This window comes from Dendropsophus ebraccatus, chromosome 4 (genome assembly GCF_027789765.1).
Source record: "Dendropsophus ebraccatus isolate aDenEbr1 chromosome 4, aDenEbr1.pat, whole genome shotgun sequence".
Lineage (NCBI taxonomy): Eukaryota > Metazoa > Chordata > Amphibia > Anura > Hylidae > Dendropsophus > Dendropsophus ebraccatus.
In genome coordinates, this window is record NC_091457.1 from 164107092 (window position 1) to 164127785 (window position 20694).

Genomic DNA, 20694 nt, shown 5'->3' on the forward strand with positions numbered 1-20694 from the left:
TTAACATTTATAGTGTTTTATTGTCTATTATTATATTAAAATACATCATGAAATAAAAGTCGGTGCAAGGCCTCATTGACACTACAGCTGCAAGTAAATGAACTTTATGGGAGACCCTGGATTTCTACATAGATGACTAATAAATTGTGACCTGGTTGTATCTAAGTCACCATTATAGACAAAAACGACGTGACTGAATAACACACAGATAGGTGAACCGTTCATATGCTGTACTTCATTAACATCCACAGTGCAGGGAAAAATAAATGTAACTCCATGGATTTCTGCATTGATGGATAATATAATGTGACCTGATTGTATCTAAGTCACCATTATAGAAAAAACACAGTAAGACAGATAGTACAGGAGTAAACATGAACAGTGCAGGGAGAAAATAAATGTAGCTCCCTGGATTTCTGCATTGATGGATGATATAATGTGACCTGATTGTATCTAAGTCACCATTATAGACAAACACAATAACACAGCTGCACCATTCATATCCTGTACTGAGTAAACATCCACAGTGCAGGGGGAAAATAAATGTAGCTCCCTGGATTTCTGCATTGATGACTAATACATTTTAACCTGGTTGTATCTAAGTCACCATTATAGACAAACACAATGTGACCTAATACCACACATAAATGTGCACCCTTCATAACCTGTTCATATCCTGTACTGAGTAGACTTCCACAGTGCAGGGAGAAAATAAATGTAACTCCCTGGATTTCTGCATTGATGGATAATAAAATGTGATCTGATTGTATGTAAGTTATAGACAATTATAGACAAACCATTAGAGACAAACAAAATATCAGAATAACACAGACAGCTGTGCCCTTCATATCAGTTATTGAGTAAACAGCCACAGTGCAGGTAAGTAAATGCGAGCGCTAACAATGAGCCGTCGTTCGCCGCGTCCCCCCGCTCCACGTAACCGAAGCTCATCGGTCATCGTTTTTTCCAGGATGCTTCGTGTTTGTCTATAACGTGTGATAACAATCGGGTCACATTTTTATTTTTTTTTAGTAATCAATGCAGAAATTCATGTGATTCCCGAAGAGCTCACTACCTGCATGTGTAAAGAGATATAACCTTTTATAAGACAATAGAGATGAATTGCTGTATCATTCCTGTGACTATTATACATCCCTCCCTCCGTAGGGTAAGGCAATCAGTAATGTGAACGAGCCCTTACCCGGAGCTACGGCTCATCCCAACATTCTTATACAGATAATAAAGCTACATGTTACAGTCATACAGGCTTCAATCATTCCAGCTTTTCAGGATCTTCTCAGCCGCATCTAACGTTTCTTCTCGCTGTAAGAAACCAAGAATAAATGATCAATTGTTATCAAACAGCAGATATCAACGGCGGCACCAGACTTAAAGGGAATCTGTTACAAGGTTTATTCCTCTGTAAATGAGAAAAGCATAAACTAGTGACAGAAATGCTGAACAGATCAGTGTATTACTTACATCATTCTGTTCAGCCATTCTCCTAATATGCAGGAGAATAGGATTGTTGCCACACCCCTCCCCCCGCCCTCCAGCTGCTGATTGACAGCTGACTGCCTATACACAGCATAGGTAGATAACTGTCAATCAGCAGCTGGTGGGTGGAGTTTTCTGCTTCTCATGAATATCCAGGACTACTGGGCTCATGCACATAATGGAGAGGACTACTTATTGTCCATATTATACATGTTATGTAAGTGATCCATCATTCTGTTCAGCTTCCCTGTTACCAGTTTATGTTACCCTGAGATAGGACAGCAGAAACCTGCTGACAGACCCATCATTTAAACAAACTTCTCCTCCTTTAGCGGTGAGACGGAGATGAAGAGGCAGGGCGTACGCTTCATTCTGGGTGTGCTCCTAGAAACAAACCTTCGGCTGATAATCGGCATTGATCCGCTGAGGAGCGGAAAAGTGCCTGATCCTCGCTGATCGGATCTTTAGAGTTTGCTTCAAAATGTATAGTTATCGGCCGCACATCTTTCCGTGTAAACAGGGTTATGGGCATCCAATAACGATAAAGGGAAACTGACAGCACAGACATGTATATATTAGGTTTACACATGTATCCGTGGCGGCAGTGGTCACCTGGGCATATGGCGCAGTACACACACACACCAGCGAGGTCTGCCGGCAGACACAGTGATGTGACAAGGGGGTTTATCAGGTGAGTAATGGGTTTTTATTAAAGTCAGAAAGTTATATAGATTAGTAAATTACTTCTATTTAGAAATCTCTAGTCTTCCAGTACCTATCAGCTGCTGTATGTCCTGCAGTAAGCGATGTGTTTTTTATGACACAGTGCTCTCTGCTGCCACCTCTGTCCATGTCAGGAACTGTCCGGAACAGCAGCAAATCCCCATAGAAAACCTCTCCTGCTCTGGACAGTTCCTGACATGGACAGAGGTGGCAGCAGAGAGCACTGTGTCAGAAAGAATACACCACTTCCTGCAGGACATACAGCAGCTGATAAGTACTGAAAGACTGGAGATTTTTTTAATAGAAGTAAATTACAAATCTCTGGCACTTTCTGGCACCAGTGGATTTGAAAGAAACATTTTTTTTTGTTGAACGGCAACAGAGAGATTATTATTATCATCATCATTATTATCATTATTCTGCTCTTACCTTAATAAAACAGAATCTTATGTATTTCTCAAACTGCTTCCTGGTTTCAGGTCCACAAAACGCTGTAATGGGAATGGCCGCTAGTTTCTACAACAGATTGTATGGACGCAGTTATTGTATCGGAAGACCCTGTAGTGAATGTATACCAGACTGTGACCCCAGATCTGACATCTAACGTAACGTGAACAGGAAATGCCCCCGGGAACTGAACCCTTCCCCCTCCTCTGCATGCCGCATCTGCACGGGGTTTGTCCACATTTATAAAATTTTTTACATATAGCTGGGGAAGCATTAACAACAAAGAATATCTCATACTCTCCTCCCCCGCTGCTGCAGCTCTGTATCCTCCTGGTCCCTGCTGGTCACCACCACTTCCTTGGACGCATTGACCTCACAGTAACTGCAGGTAAGTCCTGTGAACAGTGACCGGATGATCGGACACTTCTGCGTTTTTTCACCCGTTTTATACAAAAAAAAAAAAAAAAAAAAAAAGAAGGATTTATGTGCATCTGTTTTGATTCATTTTCCCACTGACTTCCATTATAAATGGAATGCATCTTTTTTTTTTAGCATGGTCGACTGTTTTTTGTGCATGCTAAAAAATAAAAATAAAAAATGTGTTTTGGTGCTTTTTTTTTTTTTTTTTTTTTAGATAGAAGCCAATGAAAAAACGGACCAAAACTGATGCACACAAATACATTTATTCGTCTGTTTTTTGTTTTTTTTTGCATAAAATGGATGAAAGAAAAGCCTTACCCAGCCTAGTTTATTTTGTAATTTTATACCAAAAGGAAGCTGTAATATTTTTTTTATGTTGGAAAATTCCTTTCAGGAAGCATAAAGCAAACTGCAATTAGGTTGTCAAACATTCAGCAGGTCTCCAGGCCATGAATGGACTCGTGTCCCCACCCAGACAGAGGCCAAAGCCGTGCACAACAGGAGACCTGAGGACAATGTAGACGCTTCTCCTACCAATCACTACCGACATGGAATCAGTTGTATAGGAGATGAATGCGGATTATAATGTAGGCTCGTTGAGTTTCTCTATATATTCAGCACTGACGCCTGTGTGGTCCATTATACATACAGCCCAGGAGGGATCTGTGAGTCTAGTGTTTTCAGCATACCTCTCCCTGTATCATACGTGTATATCTGGCCGTCATACACAACACTACATAGTGGTGACAGCTCACGGGATTCTGCTCACCTTAGTTCTTATCATCCACTTCACAAAGTTGTAATCGTAAGGTTCATCATTATTCAGATCGGAAAGGTCCACACCTACAGCATGATAAAAGGGTTAGATTAAGCAGGTTTATACCTAAACATTATTATTATTATTAATATTATTATTATTAATAATAATAATAATAATAATAATAATAATAATAATAATAATAATAATAATAATAATAATAATCCTTTAGGGTGCGTTCACAATTCACTATATACCCCCCATCCTGTAGACTTTCTGCAACTTAGCAGCAGAGACATAGCTGTCCACTAGATGGCAGCACATGATAATGCATTGCTTCTATGGGACATGTGCCTCAAGGTTGGAATAATAACCCAAATGAACAGAATAATTATGTGAAAAGCAGTAAATAAAACAGAAGGATTCTTCTATCTGCTGCTGCACATACAGCTCCTATCTACAACACTACAGGCCCCAGATACATAAGGACAAACTCTGTGCAACCCATCACAGGACAGACTGTGTTACGTATATGATGGGATGCTGATGTGTATGGGGGTGTGCTGATGTATATGATGGGATGCTGATGTATATGATGGGATGCTGATGTATATGGGGGTGTGCTGATGTATATGATGGGGTACTGATGTATATGATGGGATGCTGATGTGTATGGGGGTGTGCTGATGTATATGATGGGATGCTGATGTATATGATGGGATGCTGATGTATATGGGGGTGTGCTGATGTATATGATGGGGTACTGATGTATATGATGGGATGCTGATGTGTATGGGGGTGTGCTGATGTATATGATGGGGTGCTGATGTGTATGGGGGTGTGCTGATGTATATGGGGGTGTGCTGATGTATATGATGGGATGCTGATGTATATGATGGGATGCTGATGTATATGGGGGTGTGCTGATGTATATGATGGGGTGCTGATGTATATGGGGGTGTACTGATGTAGATTATGGGGTGCTGATGTATATGGGGGTTGTGCTGATGTATATGATGGGGTGCTGATGTATATGATGAGGTGCTGATGTATATGATGGGATGCTGATGTATATGATGAGGTGCTGATGTATATGATGGGATGCTGATGTATATGATGGGATGCTGATGTATATGATGGGATGCTGATGTATATGATGAGGTGCTGATGTATATGATGGGATGCTGATGTATATGATGAGGTGTTGTTGTACATGGGGGTGTGCTGATTAGTGATTTCAAGGAAAATAATCATTGGGAACACTCAACCCTTTTGTACTGGGGGAGATAAGCCGCTGCCATAGGAGTTATCTGAAGGCCTGGCAGCACATGTACTCTTAGTCAAACCAAGCACGCACGTCTATAAGAAAGATGGGAGAAGTCGGAGTGTGCATTGATATAAAGTCACACTGACATCTCAGACACCATGTTTCACTCTTACACATTCTTGTCCCTCAATACCTTCATGTTGCTTCCCTAATGTAACATTAGAATCTTATGGCAGGTGACAAACTCATGTTCTGCACAGGGTAAGCTCCAATATATGTGCTCATGGTCACATAATGCACTTGTGTCACCATGTAATACTTGTCCTTTATGTAGCTCCCTTCCTTCTGTCTCCATGTTGGATGGGCTGCCTGGCGTACGGAAGGGGGGCTATTGAGACTATTTGCCTTGTAAATTATATTTCCCTTGAAGGGGATGAGGTTATAACATATATTTATGTTACCTAATACAGACACATCAGCCACCATGAAGTATCCTCCTTCTGGAATGAGCGGCTTCAGCCCGGCCTCCTGCAGTAAGCGAGCCATCCGGTCACGTTTCACCTCCAGCTCCCGGGGTAATTCATTGAAGTAACATTCGGCCTGGTCCATTCGCTTCAGGTCCTTCAGCAGAGCGTGAGCCAAGGCTTCCTGCACATGAGACGGGGCGGCAGAATGGGATTAGGCTGGGTTCCCACTGCATTTTTGCAATCCACTTTTTTCATCTGTTTTAGGGTATGTGCACATTACGGAAACCACGCATAAAACAGACTGCAGAAAGGCAGTGTGAAAAAAGCAATGGATGCGAGATATATGTATACAGGGGGAAAAAGGACAGGAGTTGCGTCAAGGGCATGGATGGCGGTCAAATAGCATATCATAGGAGAAGGGGATCGCCTCAGAGAGTTGCTTTATGTTCAGCACCAAGACAACACATTGAACACGCCATATAGCTGTGCATCCCAGGGGACGTTCCCGGTGGTTGTTCATCTTATTTCACTGATATTATCGTAATATTGTTTTACCTTCTGGTCCTTGTCCCCCCGTAACGGCCGCACATATCACACTGACCTGTAGTGGGGTGGGGCAGGTATAGAGGCTGTTCTGTTGGACGGTCTGCAGATGTCTGATGAGATGTGACGGGCCAATAGACCAACCGAGCTGGAGGAGATATAGATTAAAATCATTTATTGTTCACATATATACCATATACATAGCTCCCTGGGGCCCCGGTCAGGGCCGTCTTACCCATTGGGCATGGTAGGCGGCTGCCCGGGGGCCCTTGCGTCCTAGGGGGCCCCTGCCCGCTGTGACAGCGGGCAGGGGCCCCCTAGGACGCAAGGGTCCCCAGGCTGCCGCCTCCCATGCCCAATTGGTAAGACGGCCCTGCGCGCGCCCCCTTCCCCTTCTCTTGCGACCGCAAGCACTTTCTTGCTTGCGGTCGCAAGAGGAAATCCGGCCCCGGCTGATGCGTCGCTCCCTGGGGGATTCTCCGGGAGCGCACGCATCAGGAACCTCAGTGCGCGTCGCTGGGGTTTCCTGTACCGGAAGTCCCGGCCTGGGCGCACACTGAGCTTCCGGATGTGTGCGCTCCCTGAGAATCCCCCAGGGAGCGACGCATCAGCCGGGGCAGAAGAGGAGAGGAAGCAGCGACGGGGGAGCGCTGGTAGGTGAGTTGGGTGTTTGTTTTTTTTATCTGCTGTGCAGGGGGCAAACTATGAGGGGGGAATACGGGGGAGCCATCTATAAGGGGGGAATACGGGGGAGCCATCTATAGGGGGGAATACAGGGGGAGCCATCTATAAGGGGGGAATACGGGGGAGCCATCTATGGGGGGGATACAGAGGGGAGCCATCTATAGTGGGGGATACAGAGGGGAGCCATCTATAGGGGGGGATACGGGGGGGAGCCATCTATAGGGGGGGATACAGGGGGGAGCCATCTATAGGGGGGGATACAGGGGGGAGCCATCTATAGGGGGGGATAAAGGGGGAGCCATCTATAAGGGGGGAATACGGGGGCGCCATCTATAGGGGGGGATACAGGGGGTAGCCATCTATAGGGGGGATACAGGGGGGAGCCACCTATAGGGGGGGAATAAGGGGGAGACATCTATAGGGGGGGATACAGGGGGAGCCATCTATAGGGGGGGATACGGGGGGGAGCCATCTATAGGGGGGGTACAGGGGGAGCCATCTATAGGGGGGATACAGGGGGAGCCATCTATAGGGGGGGATACAGGGGGGAGCCATCTATAGGGGGGGATACAGGGGGGAGCCATCTATAGGGGTTGATACAGGGGGGAGCCATCTATAGGGGGGGTACAGGGGGAGCCATCTATAGGGGGGATACAGGGGGAGCCATCTATAGGGGGGATACAGGGGGGAGCCATCTATAGGGGGGGATACAGGGGGAGCCATCTATAGGGGGGATACAGGGGGAGCCATCTATAGGGGGGGACAACAGGGGGGAGCCATCTATAGGGGGGGATACAGGGGGGAGCCATCTATAGGGGGGGATACAGGGGGGAGCCATATACAGGGGGGGGGGGGCATCTATAGGGGGGGTACAGGGGGAGCCATCTATAGGGGGGGTACAGGGGGAGCCATCTATAGGGGGGGTACAGGGGGAGCCATCTATAGGGGGGATACAGGGGGAGTCATCTATAGGGGGGATACAGGGGGAAGCCATCTATAAGGGGGTAATACAGGGGGAGCCATCTATAGGGGGGATACAGGGGGAAGCCATCTATAAGGGGGTAATACAGGGGGAGCTATCTATAAGGGGCCAATACAGATGTGCAGTGTGTAGAGAGATGAGGATGGTGACAGAGTGAGGAGACTAATATGTCTGTCTGGCAGATTCGGTGGATTCGTGGCTCGGAGAAGTTCTCATAACGGCCCAGGACAGATGGAGAAGAAGATGAAAAGGGAAGAACTCCGATCAGAGAAGACGTCCCCTGTGAGTCACTTGATGTATCTGCACTGTAATGTATATGGTGTACAGGACCTGTGTAGAGCTGGGTACCTCTATATGACTGGATGAGGTGATAGTGATCTGTGTACAGTGGATTAGTCAGTATGCGGTGGTAATATTTGTTGCTTGTTATCTGGCATATATAGAGAGAGAAGGGCAAAACAACATGTCTCATATAGACAGAGGGGCAACAACATGACTATTATATTATATATGAACCATGTTGTTTCCCTGTATTCTGTATAGATGAGACATGTTGCACTGGTGTGACAATAAACCCTGCAGATTGCTGTTGGAAGTGCTGTCTCCATTGCGTTTTTTGGATACTTTGAAGCCAACCTGCTCTGGTTTGGTGAGGCGGCACGGTTATTTTTTTGTTTTTGCGCTGCTGAAAGACTGTATTGTGAATTAAAGTTTATGTTAACAATAATTAGTATTTTTTATTGTACGTAATTGTACTGGCTAGGGGCGGGGTTGCAAAGATTGGGGGGTTTTGATGGCGGCGGCCGCGGGGGGTGGGGCCCAATTCGCACCTCTGCCCAGGGGCCCATAATGCTGTTAAGACGGCCCTGGCCCCGGTGTACCGCAATCCATTCATTCTTCATATACAGGGTTCCTGCCCATCTCACCTTCCATCCTGTGACGCTGTACGCCTTCCCTGCACTCCCTATGGTTATCGTTCTGTCCCACATCCCCGGCAGTGTCGCTAAAACATAGAAGAGCCATAGAAAAGAACGTTACTGAACGTATATACACAACATGGCAGGAGCCCAGGGCTGTATAGGAAAGCACTGATCAATACCTATGGAATACCAACACTGCTACTACTATAACCAGAGTCATGGCCGCTACATAAAGGCCTGCCCATAAGAATGGTGACCTATATATTGGGTATAGGTCAGGGCTCCAGATGGCGACCAAAATGGTCGCCAATGCGACCGACATTTTGCAAATGGCGCCCAGATTTATTAATCTGGGCGCCATTTGCGACTGGCCCCGGCGGCGGCGCGCTGTCTCTTTAAGATGCGCGGCTGATGCGCTGATGCCAGGGGTGTCCCGTCCTATCCCCGGCAGCGCGGCGCATCAGTGAGCTGCCTGGGGCCCTGACTTCCGGCACAGGAAGCGCACGTCAGAGACGCTTCCTGTGTCAGAAGTCACAGCCCCGGCGTACAGGGAGCTCACTGACGCGCCGCGCTGCCGGGGATAGGACGGGACACCCCCGGCAGCCGCGCATCAGCCGGGAACAGCACCTAAAGAAGAAGAGGATCGCCGGGGGAGCGGGTTGTCAGGTGAGTTTGTGTGTTTGTTTTTTTTAAATATTGCTTAGCATAGAGGAAAGGGGGGGGGCATCTATAATGGGGGGAGAAGAGGGGGCATCTATAAGGGAAGGGGGGGAGAAGAGGGGGCATCTATAATGGGGGGGAGGAGGGGGAATCTATAATTCGGGGGAGGAGGGGGCATCTATAATAGGGGTAGAGGGGGTCATCTATAATGGGGGGGAGAGGGGGCATCTATAATGGGGGGGAGAGGGGGCATCTATAATGGGGGGAGGAGGGGGCATCTATAATGGGGGGGAGGAGGGGGCATCTATAATGGGGGGGAGGAGGGGGCATCTATAATGGGGGTAGAGGGGGTCATCTATAAGGGGAGGGGGTATCTATAAGGGGGGAGAAGAGGGGGTATCTATAAGGGGGGAGAAGAGGGGGCATCTATAATGGGGGGGGGAGAGGGGGCATCTATAAGGGGAGGGGGCATCTATAATGGGGGGGAGAGGGGGCATCTATAATAGGGGTAGAGGGGGTCATCTATAAGGACAGGGGGCCATCTATAAGTGTAGGGCAAACTGGCTGCAGACACTGGGAGATAGATATATGCACAATTATTATTATCAGGGCCCCTCAGGTGTCTGTATTGTAGGGGGTCACTTGCATTAGTCACTAGGTGAGAGATATATCTATCTATATACACATCTTGTGGGGGTCACTATGGCTGCAGTCATAAGTCTAGCTCAGTATGTATAGACTGTTGCAAGCTTTTAAAGGGAACCTGTCACCCCCGGTGACGGGGTGACAGGCTCCCAACCCCCCGTTAGAACCCCCTATACTCACCTCATTGCGCCGGGTCCCGCTTCTGAAGATGGTCGGGTCACGGAGATCTCAGCCGCTGCAGCCCAGCGTGCGCTGAGAGATGAGTCCAACGCTCATAGAGAATGACGGGAGAGTCCAGCGCTCCGTCATTCTCTATGAGGGTTGGACTCATCTCTCAGTGTGCGCGTCAGGCTGCAGCGGCTGAGATCTCCGTGACCCGACCATCTTCAGAAGCGGGACCCGGCGTGATGAGGTGAGTATAGGGGGCTCTAACGGGGGGTTGGGAGCCTGTCACCCCGGCACGGGGGTCGACAGGTTCCCTTTAAGTTCAAGTTCAGAAGAGTAAGCCTCATTAATAGGCTAGCCAAGTGAAGCTGAAGTACTGAGTCAGACTGGATATGGTTGTCAGACTGGATATGGTTGTCAGACTGGATATGGTTGTCAAGTTGCAAGTTTCCATGTTGAACGTTTTCAAACTAAGAAAAGAGAGAATCTAAAGGAGGAGGAGGAGGAGGCTGCTGCGGCCTCTGCACACAGTAAGGGAGGAGGAGGCTGCCGCGGCCTCTGCACACAGTAAAGGAGGAGGAGGCTGCTGCCGCGGCCTCTGCACACAGTAAGTCCCATTTACCATAACATTAATTTTACATGGTTTCAAATGTTGGCGACCAAATATTCTATTTGGCGCCTAAATTTTTCAGGTTAGGAGCCAATGGCTCCTAGGTAAATTTTTTAGTCTGGAGCCCTGTAGGTCCTATACCCAATACACGGGGATATAGTCTAATATATATATATATATATATATATATATATATATATATATATATATATATACACATACATATACACACACACACAGTATAGAGATATATCCTATAATCAGATACAATATACACAGGACTATAGTGTGTATATATATATATATATATATATATTTACACACATATACACAGTATGGAGATACCCTTTACACAGGGATACAGTATATAATATATATATATATATATATATATATATATATATATATATATATATACACACACACTCACCGGCCACTTTATTAGGTACACCATGCTAGTAACGGGTTGGACCCCCTTTTGCCTTCAGAACTGCCCCAATTCTTGGTGGCATAGATACAACAAGGTGCTGGAAGCTTCCTCAGAGATTTTGGTCCATATTGACATGATGACATCACACAGTTGCCGCAGATTTGTCGGCTGCACATCCATGATGCGAATCTCCCGTTCCACCACATCCCAAAGATGCTCTATTGGATTGAGATCTGGCGACTGTGGAGGCCATTGGAGTACAGTGAACTCATTGTCATGTTCAAGAAACCAGTCTAAGATGATTCTAGCTTTATGACATGGCGCATTATCCTGCTGAAAGTAGCCATCAGATGTTGGGTCCATTGTGGTCATAAAGGGATGGACATGGTCAGCAACAATACTCAGGTAGGCTGTGGCGTTGCAACGATGCTCAATTGGTACCAAGCGGCCCAAAGAGTGCCAAGAAAATATTCCCCACACCATGACACCACCACCACCAGCCTGAACCGTGGATACAAGGCAGGATGGATCCATGCTTTCATGTTGTTGACGCCAAATTCTGACCCTACCATCCGAATGTTGCAGCAGAAATCGAGACTCATCAGACCAGGCAACGTTTTTCCAATCTTCTACTGTCCAATTTCGATGAGCTTGTGCAAATTGTAGCCTCAGTTTCCTGTTCTTAGCTGAGCGGAGTGGCACCCGGTGTGGTCTTCTGCTGCTGTAGCCCATCTGCCTCAAAGTTGGCCTACTGTGCGTTCAGAGATGCTCTTCTGCCTACCTTGGGTGTAACGGTTGGCTATTTGAGTCACTGTTGCCTTTCTATCAGCTGGAACCAGTCTGCCCATTCTCCTCTGACCTCTGGCATCAACAAGGCATTTCCGCCCACAGAACTGCCGCTCACTGGATGTTTTTTCTTTTTCGGACCATTCTCTGTAAACCCTAGAGATGGTTGTGCGTGAAAATCCCAGTAGATCAGCAGTTTCTGAAATACTCAGACCAGCCCTTCTGGCACCAACAACCATGCCACGTTCAAAGGCCCTCACATCACCTTTCGTCCCCATACTGATGCTCGGTTTGAACTGCAGGAGATTGTCTTGACCATGTCTACATGCCTAAATGCACTGAGTTGCCGCCATGTGATTGGCTGATTAGAAATTAAGTGGTAACGTGCAGTTGGACAGGTGTACCTAATAAAGTGGCCGGTGAGTGTATATATTACACTGTATATACACATACATACACGTATATACAGAGATACTCTATACACAGGGATACAGTATATACAGATACACTATACACAGGGATATAGTATACCCCATACACAGGGATGACAGTATATAGACATACCCCATACACAGATACCCTATACACAGGTATTACAGTATGTAGACATACCCCATACACAGATGCACTATACACAGGGATACAGTATACACAGATACCCTATACACAGTTACACTATACACAGGGATACAGTATACACAAGGATTACATACCCTATACCCAGTTACACTATACACAGGGATTACAGTATATAGACATACCCCATACACAGGGATTACAGTATATAGACATACCCCATACACAGGGATACAGTATACACAAGGATTACAGTATATAGACATACCCCATACACAGATACCCTATACACAGGGATACAGTATACACAGATACGCTATACACAGGGATACAGTATACACAGATACCCTATATACAGGGATACAATATACACAGATACCCTATACACAGGGATACAGTATACACAGATACCCCATGCACAGGGATTACAGGATATAGACATACCCCATACACAGATACGCTATACACAGGGATACAGTATACACAGATACCCCATACATAGGGATTACAGGATATAGACATACCCCATACACAGATACGCTATACACAGGGATACAGTATACACAGATACCCCATACACAGGGATACAGTATACACAGGGATAACAGTATATAGACATACTCCATACAGATACGCTACCTATTTTGACGTGTTTGCTTCCAGAATAGACCATCCATTCATAGACTTCATCGCTGATACAGAGGATGTCGTGTTTTATACACAGTTCAGCAATAATCTGCAGCTCTTCCTTGGTGTACACCTAGACGGCAGGTTCCAGGATTAGTATTAGACCAGATACAGACCCTATAGACAATGCCTTCTGCCTCTCACCTTCCCTATGGGGTTGTGCGGTGTATTCAAGATAATTGCCTTCGTCTTCGGGCTGAATTTGCCGGCCAGTTCTTCAGGATCCAGGCTCCAGTCGCCACTCGAGGCGCTAACTCTGCCGCTTTCCTTCTGTGAATTCCAAACACGTCTCACGTCAGTAACATTTGTTTCAGGATATAAAGGAGATCTCAGATGAAGATTTACCCACAAGGTGGATGAAGGGGTTAACCACTGTAGACCCAACCAATGGCCGCAACATAACCTTAAAGGGGTACTCCAGAGAAGGAAAAAACTGGTGTCAGTAAGTTATATAGATTTATAACATTTGTAATTTACTTCTATTAAAGATTAGTCTTCCAGTACTCATCAGCTGCTGTATGTCCTACAGGAAGTGGTGTATTCTCTCCAGTCTGACACAGTGCTCTCTGCTGCCACCTCTGTCCATGTCAGGAACTGTCCAGAGCAGGAGAGGTTTTCTTATGGGGATTTGCTGCTGCTCTGGACAGTTCCTGACATGGACAGAGGTGGCAGCAGAGAGCACTGTGTCAGACTGGAGAGAATACACCACTTTCTGCAGGACATACAGCAGCTCATAAGTACTGGAAGACTTGAGAATTTTAAATAGAAGTAAATTAAAAATCTATATAACTTTCTGACCCCAGTTAAAGTAAAAAAAATAAATATATTCTCCGGAGTACCCCTTTAATATTGGAAACTGAAGGTAATGTAAAGAACAGAGTCTGAGTATGTGTGAATTAAATCTATGGGAAATTACGAGATGACAGATTGATTCTTATCCAATACAACTGACACATTTACCTGCAGTAACAATTACCCAGGAACCCCATTCTAGGACGCTATATGGGCTCTACATGACAGGCTACTCACATAGCGGAGAGGGATGTAGACAGGCGTGGCCCCGGCCATCTTCACCATGGGCTCATAGCAGTCATAGAACGGCTCAATTATTATCACCTGGTAGGAACAAAAATGAAATATGAGGAACGGTACAAGACTATATATAGATGGAATTTTATAATGGTTTCTTCCATGGTCCGTCCCCTATAAAGCTCTGCTTGGTTTAGTCTACGGTGTACGGTACTCGGTGACACCATGACCCCAGACTTTTCCTGGTCGGCCTTCGGGTTTGGTTGCGTGACGTGGGTTTTTTTTCCACCATTCTCACCAACCTTCCAAGACATCTCTTGTCCATTTTCCTCTTTCTAGGTCGGGGCCTAGACGCTAATGACGCCACTGAGGAGGCGGGGCCTACTGCGCAGATGTGGGCAGAGATATAGGGTTACACAACCATTAAGGATCTTGCTGCAGTTCACTTAGAGGTAGGTGACAGCAGCGAGCAAGCCCTGGTTACCCGAGATGCCGCTCCCCAATCCAGGAGAAGCAAGGGTGGACAATGCTGCAGACTAGAAGAACCAGATCCCCCCAGGGAGACATATGGACACATTTACTATACAGGTGCCATAGATTCTACAGGTTATGGCCTGGTCATAAGGACGGAACCTGGCTGGACCCATAACGCTGTATACAGCCATGTAACACTCACCTCATCACCTTCTTCCATCAGGCCCTGGATGGCGCTGAAGAGGGAGCCGTACGCACCCACCGTCACCAGGATATCTTTGGTCGGACTGATCTGCCGTCCGGTGACTTTACCGTAAACCTGAGAGAGAGCTTCAACCAGCAACGGGTGACCCTGAGGACAACACATATAGGACAATATATACAGATAGTGTGCGATGATGAGGACACTGATGGGGTGTGATATATTCCCCAACATGGCGCATGTTACTGGGGGACATAGTCCACCTCCAGCCTGTAGAGTAGTCACTAAATGGGGAGTACGTGGTCAATATATTTATAGAAATAGATAGTGAAGGTTTCACTCACGAAGCCTCGGGTGTACTGGTTCAGCCTATCCACAGACGCTGCCCGGGCCAGACCTTCTTTTACATAGGAAGGAGGAGATATGTCCGGGAGTCCCTGACCAAGATTGACGACTGTAGGATCTGAGGCCAGTGAGGTGAATTCAACCCTGGGATAAAAAAAGAGAAAAGAGAAAAAGTTGTTCACTTCACTGTTCCCCCACCATCACCATTTTAACAGAGCCCATTTCCTTAAAGGGGTACTCTGGTGAGAAAATTATTTTCAAATCAACTAGTGCCACAAACTTATACAAATTTTATAGGTTACTTCTATTTAAAAATCTCCAGTCTTCCAGTACTTATCAGCTGCTGTATGTCCTGCAGGAAGTGGTGTATTCCCCCCAGTCTGACACAGTGCTCTCTGCTGCCACCTCTGTCCATGTCAGGAACTGTCCAGAGCAGGAGAGGTTTTCTATGGGGATTTTCTGCTGCTCTGGACAGTTCCTGGCATGGACAGAGGTGGCAGCACAGAGCACAGTGTCAGACTGGAGAGAATACACTACTTCCTGCATGACATGCAGCAGCTGATAAGTACCGGAAGGCTGGAGATTTTTTTAAATAGAAGTAATCTGCAATTTTCAGTATTTCTTGGAGTCAGCAAAACCTCCTGTATAATGAAGCTGAGGGGACTGTAGCAGTAAAGCTCTTCACAGGGGGAGACATGAACTCCCATCAGTCACTGATGATGATGATGATGATCATACTACGGCTCCTGTCTCACCCCTACTGTATAATGGACCTGGTCACAGCTCAGCCTCCCAGACAGACCGAGATACAGAGATTTTCCTGGCTCTCGCTGCCATGTGATGCTGCGCTGATGCATCATGGGGAGAATGAAGAGTTTAAAGGGAGAGGATGTAGTTTAAAATCAAGATGGTGGTTGATCAGAGGACACATGACCCAGATACAGAAAATAAATATACGGATGCAGCAGAGCTGGGATGAAACAGATGACACTGCAGGAATAGTAATAGCGAGTGTGAATTATAGGAACCCCCCACAAAAGCACTATATCTTCTTTAAAGTTATGTTCACACAGTATAGCTTGTCCCATGAGATTTCTGTTTTGACATTTTTGGATACACAGTGCTGCATGTATGACGTGACCGCTAAGCCTTCTGCTGCGGGGATATCGGGGCAGTGTTTCAACTGCAACAATTTAAGAGGTGAGTTAATTTGGTTTTCTATTTAGTTTTTACTCAACGTTATAAGACTTCACTATTATTCTTTGTTTACCAACAGGTGGCAGCATTGAGCCAGCAAACACATGTACTGCAGCAAGAGCAATCCTCCTCTTCGCCACAAATCCCTTTCAACTGTTTTTTTTTTTTTTTTTTTTTTTTTTTTTTTAATTTAACTTATTTCTTCGTTTTTTCCTTGGTGTTGCACTTATATCACTTAGGGCAAATGCAGATATGGCTCTGAAGACTCCATGGTAGAATAATGGCGTCATTTATTACTATGTGGTGCCTCTTTTGGTATCTATATGATGACTGTTGTACAACTGTTGGAACATTGACTAAAATAAGCTGCAGGTCTGTGTGGTATATACACCCCAGGGCAGGTGATACCGTGTTTCCCCGAAAATAAGACACTGCTCACCACAGCACACTCATACAGCACAGCAGGGACAGAGCGTTCGGTATGGCGGCTTCAGGCCACAAGGGAGAGCTCACCACAGCACACTTGTACAGCACAGCAGGGACAGAGCGTATGGCGGCTTCTGGCCACCAGGGGGAAACTCACCATAGCACACTCGTACAGCACAGCAGGGACAGTGTATGGTATGGCGGCTTCCGGTGACCAGAAGAAGCTCAGCACAGCACACTCCTGCAGCACAGCAGGGACAGAGCGTACAGTATGACGGCTTCTGGCCACCAGGGGGAGCTCGCCACAGCACAGTCATACAGCACAGCAGGGACAGTGTACAGTATGGCAGCTTCTGGCCACCACGGGGAGCTCACCACAGTACACTCGTACAGCACAGCAGGGACAGTGTACAGTATGGCAGCTTCTGGCCACCACGGGGAGCTCACCACAGTACACTCGTACAGCACAGCAGGGACAGATCAGACGGTATGACGGCTTCTGGCCACCAGGGGGAGCTCAACACAGCACACTCCTACAGCACAGCAGGGATAGAGCGTACGGTATGGCGGCTTCAAGCCACCAGGGGGAGCTCACCACAGCATACTCCTACAGCACAGCAGGGACAGTGTATGGTATAGCAGCTTCCAGCCACCAGAGGGAGCTCACCACAGCACACTCATACGGCACAGCAGGGACAGAGTGTATGGTATGGTGGCATCTGGCCACCAGAGGGAGCTCACCATAGCACACTCGTACAGCACAGCAGGGACAGAGAGTATGGTATGGCGGCTTCTGGCCACCAGGGGGAACTCATCATAGCACATTCATACAGCACAGCAGGGACAGTGTACGGTATAGCAGCTTCCGCCACCAGAGGGAGCTCACCACACCACACTCATACGGCACAGCAGGGACAGAGCGTATGGTATGGCGGCCTCTGGCCACCAGGGGGAACTCATCATAGCACATTCATACAGCACAGCAGGGACAGTGTACGGTATGGCGACAGGCGGTGGGATAACGGCAGACTGTGTGCAGCTCTACATAAGGCAGTAGGGGACAGCAGGGATGGCGGCAGGCGACGGGCCTCTTGATGTCTTGTCTGCACATTTACAAGTGACAGCCGCAGAAGGAAACATCAGGGTTGGTGGTAGATGACGGTCTTCATGACCTGCATGCAGCTGCTCTGCAATGAATGGTGAAGGTAGGGGACAATGGCGGTGGGCTAAAAAGAATCACAGCTTTATGCTCTGGTGTTCTGTCTGGCAGGCATGCTCTCAAATAAAAAGGTAAGTCTTAGGGCCCTATTCCACCGGACGATTATCGTTCAGATTATCGTTAAATCGTTCGAATCTAAACGATAACCGTTCAGTTGAAATGTAGTTAACGATTAACGACCGAACGAGAAATAGTTGGTCGCTTTATAAGACCTGGAGCTATTTTTATCGTTGCTCGTTCGCAAAACGTTCGCATTGAATAAGACATCGTTCGGTCGTTTGCAATAGATACGAACGCAATAGCGAATAAATAGCGAAGAAAAAACTATCGCAATTACGATCATAAGTAACGATTATCGTTCCATGGAAATGAGTGAACGTTTTCAGGTCTTTCGCAATAGTGGTCGTTTGAGATCGTTAATCGTTAACGATTATGCAAACGATAATCGTCCAGTGGAATAGGGCCCTTACTTTTGGGGAAGCCTTATATTTAGCAATTCAGCAAAACCCCTACTGGGTCTTATTTTCTGGCGATGTCTTATTTTCGGGGAAACAGGGCAATGGTGCCAGTGCTGAACATTGATGGAAATGCGCCATGTATGCCTGGCACTCAGACCTCATTAATCTCAGAGAACAGATGTCTATGTGTGGTCATGCTCCAGGAACGCTCAGTACCATGTCCCTCCATTGTTTCCCAGCAGTCAGACCCTCCCGCCATCCTGATCTGCTGATGACATGAATGTAGCTGGACATAATAGATGTCATTATAAATATGTGGCTTCTTACCATACATTGCCATCGATCCCCTCGATACGTTTCGCATTTTTGTGTCTCGAGGACATACTGGTAATCTGAAAGGAAAAACATTTGTCATTCATATAGAAGGAAATAGAACGCCTATTTCATATTTGAGGATTTTTACATCTTCACAGTGAAGTCCCATTCTCATGACCACTTTCTACTTTCTGCAACAACAGCGTGTAGCTCATAAAGAAGCCATGTGTGGTATATAAGGTGCCATACTCTGCAAGACGTGTTTAACGCACCAAAGGATTGTCTTCTCTGCTGGTTGGTAAAGGGTTGTCTTCTCCGCTGGTTGGTAAAGGGTTGTCTTCTCCGCTGGTTGGTAAAGGGTTGTCTTCTACGCTGGTTGGTAAAGAGTTGTCTTCTCCAATGATTGGTAAAGGGTTGTCTTCTCCGCTGGTTGGTAACGGGTTGTCATCTCTGCTAATCGACAATGGGTTGTCTTCTCCGCTGGTTGGTAAAGGGTTGTCTTCTCCGCTAGTTAGTAAAGGGCTGTCTTCTCCGCTGGTTAGTAAAGGGCTGTCTTCTCCGCTGGTTAGTAAAGGGCTGTCTTCTTCTATGATTGGTAAAGGGTTGTCTTCTCTGTTGGTTGGCAAAGGGTTGTCTTCTCCGCTGGTTGGTAAAGGGTTGTCTCCTCCTCTGGTTGGTAAAGGGTTGTCTTCTCTCCTGTTCGATAAAGGGTTGTCTTCTCCAATGAGTCCTGTTTTCTGCTTCATTGAATGGATAGACGATCGTATTTCAGATGTAAAACATCAGAGAACAAACACCATTGCTGGAAGAACAGAAGCTGGTGGGGGCAGCGTTATGGTCTGGGAGATGTGCTCTGGGCCACTCATCCATGTGGAGATGCTCACATTTGATCTGGGCATGAATCTTTCCCTGCACATAACCAACACACATCCTTGCTGATTGTATCCTTTGGGGCTGATTGGATCTTTCAGCAAGACAACATAACATGTCACAAGGCTAGAAATGTCCAACTTTGTTCGGAAGAACGAGACCAAGATTTCTCAGTACTATCCTGACCCCTAATTACCTGGACTTGAAACCAGAAGCTGTGGGACCACCTGGATGGTGATGTTGGCTCTATGAACCCTCCAGCTGGTGTATGATGCAGTCATCATGACTCCAGATACCTGTGACAACCTGCCAGGATCTTATTCAGTCACTCCTGGCTCATCTAGCTGCTGTCCGTACTGCACACTTTGGTTATTCTTTATATTTGATGGTGGCCATAATAATGGGACTGACCGTATAAAAGGAGTTTGTCTAGAGTTTTGAGCCTTCAAAAATGTTGACAACTCTGTACATTCTTCAGGGAGCTGGACCTCACCTGAAGTCTTGGCCATGAAGCTTGTATGGCCAAGACCGTGTCATCTACTAGCCACCTCATTGTCACTTCTCATGGTGGTGGGAGCTGCAAGGCCAAGAAGTCAGGTATGGACCAACTCTGTGTCAAAATATCCTGCAAAAAGTCAAGGCTCTTCCACCAGCAAACAACCAGAGAAAGGTTTGGAAGATTGAACCTCGAGCAATCAAAGTCACAAAAAGAACAACCAGAACAGAAATTATGGAAAAAAAAGAGATGGATTTCTTTAAAATAGATGGATTTGTGTTAATGGAAACATAAAGCGGTTCACTAACAGCGTAGAGGATGAAATTCATCAGAAATCACATGACTGGACTGAAACGAGAAGGGAAGGGGGGGGGGTCCAGAGTCAAAAACCACATCA

At 46.5% G+C, this 20694-nt stretch overlaps 1 protein-coding gene across 4 annotated transcripts in view; it reads right to left on the reverse strand.

The window, feature by feature from the left end:
• KYAT3 (kynurenine aminotransferase 3) overlaps window positions 1-20694 on the reverse strand; it is a 26724-nt gene continuing 6030 nt past the window's right edge. For all 4 annotated transcript variants that reach the window (XM_069967642.1, XM_069967641.1, XM_069967643.1 and 1 more), the window contains 12 exons: window positions 18944-19008; window positions 15316-15460; window positions 14972-15121; window positions 14296-14382; window positions 13411-13536; window positions 13219-13339; window positions 8714-8790; window positions 6180-6269; window positions 5573-5759; window positions 3857-3930; window positions 2650-2736; window positions 1-1323 (listed from right to left, as the gene is read on the reverse strand). In XM_069967642.1, the coding sequence (XP_069823743.1) occupies window positions 1270-1323; window positions 2650-2736; window positions 3857-3930; window positions 5573-5759; window positions 6180-6269; window positions 8714-8790; window positions 13219-13339; window positions 13411-13536; window positions 14296-14382; window positions 14972-15121; window positions 15316-15460; window positions 18944-19008 (1263 nt within the window). In that variant the 3' untranslated portion in view covers window positions 1-1269. The remainder of the gene's footprint in view (window positions 1324-2649; window positions 2737-3856; window positions 3931-5572; window positions 5760-6179; window positions 6270-8713; window positions 8791-13218; window positions 13340-13410; window positions 13537-14295; window positions 14383-14971; window positions 15122-15315; window positions 15461-18943; window positions 19009-20694) is intronic.